Source organism: Benincasa hispida, chromosome 5, assembly GCF_027475165.1.
Source record: "Benincasa hispida cultivar pf3 chromosome 5, pf3_genome.v1.1, whole genome shotgun sequence".
Taxonomy (NCBI): domain Eukaryota; kingdom Viridiplantae; phylum Streptophyta; class Magnoliopsida; order Cucurbitales; family Cucurbitaceae; genus Benincasa; species Benincasa hispida.
The window spans coordinates 5,412,235-5,418,673 of record NC_143482.1 but is presented as its reverse complement, the minus strand read 5'-3'; the positions used below and the strand labels follow the sequence as shown (position 1 = coordinate 5,418,673).

At 40.5% G+C, this 6,439-nt stretch overlaps 1 protein-coding gene across 1 annotated transcript; it reads right to left on the bottom strand.

Annotated features, from left to right (window-relative positions):
- Positions 1 to 663: 663 nt before the first annotated feature.
- LOC150035863 (uncharacterized) lies at positions 664 to 1,134 on the bottom strand. Its single transcript, XM_090313490.1, has one exon. It carries the CDS (start codon positions 1,132 to 1,134, stop codon positions 664 to 666), a length of 471 nt encoding a protein of 156 aa, XP_090169616.1.
- Between the last annotated feature and the right edge of the window lie 5,305 nt (positions 1,135 to 6,439).

Sequence of the window (6,439 nt, the reverse complement as noted above, 5' to 3'; positions counted from 1 at the left end):
AAATAATGAATTGAAGTTATCTTTTGTATTTGATTCAGACGGGTGCACGATTAAAATTTAACACCACGCTTCCATTAACGCAAATATATTTTTGCTGAGGACGGGCAATAATGCATGTACCATCGCAACACACCCCTTAACTCAATGATTTCTGGAGGACGGGCGCACGGTATTCCTACCAATGCATCACTACCTCAACATAGTGCGTTTTCGCTAAGGACGGGCTAACAATACATACGAGCGTAACACACCCCTCAACGCAATATATTTGGGTATAATGGATGTAAAGTGTATCTGTTATCATGAAATGCACCCATCATCACATTGCATACCAATTTTTATTTTTCCTTTTTAATTCATCGATAACGCAAGAAAAAAAGACTTTGCGGTGTTCATTGTTTTACTCAGTCATTCATAAAAAAAATTAAGAATAGTGCTACTAATGCATGTAAATTAAAGAAATTAAACATGACATGGAAGTACCCAATTGAATTAAATTGAAGGAAAGTACAGAAAGCATTAAAAGCTAATCCTAATAAGCAGTAAATAATGCAATTTAGAAAGCAGTAAATGAAAGCTGTAAGAAAGCAATTAAACATAGATATAGGGATGCTAATTGAAATAAGTTTTCAGAATTACCACAATAGCATCCTCCGCAAGCGGTTAATCCTGCTTGCCCAAGTCAATGGTCTTCATGCATCGATCGACATCACCTCCATAGTAAGGCTTAATCCGTTGACCATTGACTTTAAATGTGTTGTTCCCGTCTTCAATTGTCAATTCCACTGCCCCGGGGGGAAAGATAGTCTTGATGCGGAATGACCTAGACCAGCAGGACTTCAACTTCCCTGAAAACAATCGCAAACGTGCATTAAACAGTAATACCTGTTGACCTTCGATGAATGTTCGGTTATTTATGCGATCGTCATGCCACTTCTTGGTTCTCTCCTTATAGAGCTTGGCATTTTCGTAGGCGTCCCTTCGCCACTCAACCAGCTGATTCAGTTGCAGCTTCCAGACTTTTCCAGCACTTGTTAGATCAAAGTTCAGCTTCCTGCATGCCCACATCGCCTTGTGTTCCAACTCGAGCGGCAGATGATAAGCTTTTTCGAAGACCAGGGCATATGGGGACATGCCAATTGAAGTTTTAAAGGCGGTCCTATATGCCCACAGCGCTTCATCGTGCTTGGGTGACCAATCCTTCCTGAATGTACTGACTACCTTCTCTAAGATAGTTTTGATCTCTCAGTTTGAAATCTCTGCCTGCCTATTAGTTTGTGGGTGATAAGCGGTTGTAACTCTATGGCTGACGTTAAATTTAGTCAACAGATTGGTGATTATGCGATTAATGAAATGTGAGCCCTCATCGCTGATTAAGGCTCGTGGCATTCCATATTGGAAAAAGATATACTCTTAAGAAACTTCGCCACCGTGACCGCATCATTCTTAGCACATGCGATGGCTTCAACCCACTTCGATACGTAATCAACCGCGACCAGGATGTATTGATGACCTTCTGATGATGGAAATGGGCCTATAAAGTTGATTCCCCATACATCAAATAATTCATCTCCAAGATTGATGTCAAAGGAATTTCATTTCCTTTAGACATGTTCCCCATTCTATGGCATCTGTCGCACTGCACAATGTAGGCATGGGCATCCTTAAACAGTGTTTGCAAAAAATAACCACTCTGTAGGACCTTTTTGGCGGTCCACTGCCCCCCAAAATGTCCTCAATAAGGGGACTCATGACAAAGCTCTAGAATGTTCTTGACTTCATGCTCAAGGATGCATCAACGTAAAATATGATTAGGTCCAAGTCGATACAGAAAGAAGTCGTCCCAGAAATAAAACTTGACATCATGTCTCAGCTTCTTCTTCTGCTGGTAAGTATAATCCTTTGGTATTTTGCCGCAAACGATGAAGTTCACAATGTCCGCATACCAGGGAACATTAATATCTACCGGCATCAGCAGCTTATTAGGGAATCTTTCTTCAATATATTTTTCTTTCTCCTGAACCTCCCAATTCTCCAATCTTGACAAATGATCAGCGACTTGGTTCTCGGTGCCCTTTTGGTCCTTAATTTCTAGGTCAAACTCTTGCAAGAGCAACACCCACCGTATCAGTCTCGGTTTCACATCCTTCTTTGTCATAAGATACTTGATCGCAGAATGATCAGTATACACCACAACGTTTGTTCCGATTAAGTAATGTCGGAATTTCTCCAGTGCAAATACTACCGTGAGCATTTCTTTTTTTGTGGTTGTATAATTCTCCTATGCATCATTCAACGTTTTACTCGCATAGTAGATAGGATGTGATACCTTGTCCTTGCACTGACTCAAAATTGCGCCCACTGCATATCTGCTAGCATCACACATCAACGCAAACAGTTGCGTCCAATTCGGCGCAATTAGAATAGGTGCGGTGATGAGTGAATTCTTCAGTATGTGGAACGCTTCAACGCACTCATCATCAAAATCATATTCGCAATCAGGCTCAAGGAGCACACTTAGGGGCTTTGCGATCTGGGAGAAGTTGCGAATAAATCTTCGATAAAACCCCGCATGTCCTAGAAAGCTCCTAAGTGTTTTCACATTCACTGGTGGTGGTAGCTTGGAAATTGCGTCGATTTTCGCCGATCAACTTCCAATCCTGCCTTCGATATTTTATGACCCAGTAAAATTCCCTCCTCAACCATAAAGTGGCATTTCTCCCAGTTCAGAACAAGATTAGTTTCCACACATCTCTTCAAGACTTTCTCAAGATTAGATAAACATGAGTCATAATTATTGCCAAAAACTGAAAAATCTTCCATAAATACCTCGACTGACTCCTCCAAGTAATATGAAAATATCGCCGTCATACATCGTTGGAAAGTACCTGGCACATTACAGAGTCCAAACGGCATGCGACGGAATGTAAACGTGCCAAATGGGCACGTGAAGGTTTTCTTATCTTGATCCTTCGGCGCAATTACAATTTGGTTGTACCCTGAGTAGCCGTCAAAAAAATAGAAGAATTCATTCCCAGCAAGTATGTCTAACATCTGATAAATAAACGGGAGTGGGAAGTGGTCCTTTTTAGTGGCCAAATTTAATTTGTGATAACCCATACAGATTCTCCACCTCGTAGTTTTCCTTGTGGGAATTAATTCATTCTTGTCATTGGTGATGACTGTCATTCCCCCTTTCTTAGGAACGCATTGCATTGGGCTTACCTAGCTGCAATCTAATATAGGGTAAATGACGCCTGCATCCAGCCACTTTACTATTTCCTTCTTCACAACCTCCCTCATGGCAGGGTTCAAGTGACGTTGCCTCTCTACAGATCCCGTTTTGCCTTCTTCCAGATGAATCTTGTGCATGCAATACGAGGGACTAATTCTTGGAATGTCTGCCAAGGTCCATCCTAAATCCTTTGTATTATTTTTCAGGATCTGAATGACTGCATCCTTCTTCTCCTTACTCAGCGAGGCAGATATAATAACCGGTAACGTGTTCTTACCTCCTAAGTAAGCGTATTTGAGGTTCATAGGCAACGGCTTCAACTCTAACACAGGTGGTTCTTCCACGGATGGCTTAGTTCATTGCAATGTTCGTTTAGATAACTTGAGTGTTTCAAAATTTGATTCAACTTGTCTTGCAGTGCAATTCTCCTCCCACATTGCGCCGATTCCAAAATCTTCTTCCTCCAACTCTTCTAGGGGCTCGTGCCAAGGTTCTTCTTGCAATTCCTCAATATATTGACAATTCTCCATATCACTCGGGTATTTCAACGCGTTGAGAACATTAAACTTCACTTCCTGATCGTCGACCCTAATGGTCAGTTCTCCTTTCTGTACATCAATCAGTGCTCGCCATGTTGCAAGAAATGGATGACACAAGATGATAGGCACTTCTCTGTCAGCTTCATAATCTAATATGATGAAGTCAGTAGGGAAGATGAACTTGTCCACTTGCATGAGTACATCCTCTATCTTGCCCTCAGGATGCGTTATCGATCTATCAGCCAACTGTAATGTAATCGTGGTTGGTCTTGCGTTACCAATATTTAGCTTCTTGAAGATCAACAAGGGCATTAAGTTTATACTCGCCCCTAAATCACACAGTCAATTTCCGTCCTTCTTCCCTCCTATTGAGCAGGGAAATGTAAAACTTACAGGATCTTTCATTTTGGTGGAGATGTTATTTTAAAACGGTGCACTGCATTCATATGTTAACACAATTGTTTCATTTTCCCCCATCTTTCTTTTGTTAGCAAGTATATCATTGAGGAATTTTACATAGCTTGGCATCTGTTCTAGAGCTTCTATTAAGGGAATAGTGATGCGCAGTTGTCAAAGGACATCCAGGAACCTCTGAAATTACTTACTATCATCTTTCTTCTTCAGCCTGGACAGGAAAGGTGAAGGATCTCGTCGTACTTCTTGTTTAGTTGGCTCTTCATTGAGATCCTGTGCTTGCTGTGTTTTAGTAACTGGAGGTTGTGTTGATTTAGAATTCAAGTCTTGCTGAGATTAATCTCTTGTAGATGTACTTACTTCTGAACTGGTAATTTTGTCATTACTGGTTGATTAGTCATCATTGATAGTTAGATCTACTGGTCTTGTTATTGAATCTGGTATAGGTGAAATGGGGTCTATTGTCTTACCACTTCTCAACGTCATTGCTTGACATTGCTCTTTACCATGTGCCTCCGATGCTCCCAAACTGCTGGGTAGTGTACCAGTCGTTTCATTCTTAAGTTTAATCGCAAGCTGTTCAACCTGCTCCTTTAGCCTTCTAAAGAAGAAAGCTTGCAATTGTCTAATTGCCTCGCTCTTCTCGATATAATGTTTCAACAACGTTTCCAGAGACGAGTACTGCAAGAGGTGTCAGAAAAGAACGGTTGGTCATAGGGTTGTATACTTTGAGAATACCTGAGCTATGATCATGATTAATGAAGAGTGGAGGGTTGCCTCGATCTCCTTGATAACTGTTCTGCTGATCACTATCACTTTGGCTCCCTTGGTTATGATTCCCGTCCCAATTGAAAGTTGGGTGATTCCGCCAACAAGGGTTGTAGGTGTTGCCAAACGGTTCAATGAATCCTCAACCTCGCCATCAGCTACCATAGTTAGGATTTCAGTTAAACCCATATAACAAATAGGTGGGTTCGTAATCCTCCCACTACGTCGAGGTTCCCTCAACACTTGAAGTAGATTTGACCTACTAGATGAACGTATTTCACAACTCTTGTTGAGGTAACAAGCTCTTCAACAAATCTTGTTGAAGATTCAGTAGTTTCTTTAAAAATTTCATTCAATACGATTTTGTTTCTAGGTCTGTGCTCCCTTATGTGGTCGTCCTCAAGAAAAGTAGCATTTGTCTATACAAACACTTTGTTTTCTTTAGTATCATAGAAATAACCATCTCTTGTTCCCTAGGGGTAGCCTATAAATAGGTACCTTGAACGTGGTTCCAATTTCTTAGGATTAGCTTCAAGCACATGTATTGGGGAATCCTAGATTCTGAAATGACTAAACTAACTTTACGATCATTCCATAACTCTAAAGGTGTTTTGGCAACACTCTTGGAGGGAATATAGTTTAGGATATAACCTGCAGTCTCTACTGTCTAACCTTAAAACGAGTCAGGTAAGAAAACGTAACTCATCATAGAACGAATTAGGTCCAACAAGGTTCAATTTCTCCTCTATGATACATCATTCTGCTGAGGTGTACCAGGTGCTGAGAGTTGAGAAACTATTCCATGTTCTATCAAATATTTATGGGAAGAGGAATCTAAAAAATCTCCAACTCGATCAGATCAAAGTGTTTAATCATTCTATTTAATGTGTTTTCAACTTCAGCCTTGAATTCTTTGAACTTTTCAAAAGACTCAGACTTCTGTTGTAGTAAATAAATGTACTGATACCTAGAATAATCATCAGTGAAAGTGATGAAATATTCATAACCTCCCCTAGCTCTTACATTCATCAGACCACAAAGGTCAGAATGCACTAGCTCAAGAGGCTCTTCGGCCCTATGACCTTTTCTAGTAAAAGGTCTTTTAGTCATTTTGCCTTCAAGGCATGACTCACACACAAGTAAAGAATTTTCTTCTAACTCGCTTAGAAGTCCATTCTTCACCAACCTCTCAATCCTATTAAGATTAATGTCTTCTAATCTTAGGAGCCAAAGTTAACCTCCCCTGGCTCTTACATTCATCAGACCACAAAGGTCTGAATGCACTAGCTCAAGAGGCTCTTTGGCCCTATGACCTTTTCTAGTAAACGGTCTTTTAGTCACTTTGCCTTCAAGGTATGACTCACACACAAGTAAAGAATTTTCTTCTAACTCGCTTAGAAGTCCATTATTCACCAACCTCTCAATCCTATTGAGATTAATGTCTTCTAATCTTAGAAGCCAAAGTTGGGCATTTTCTTTTAGA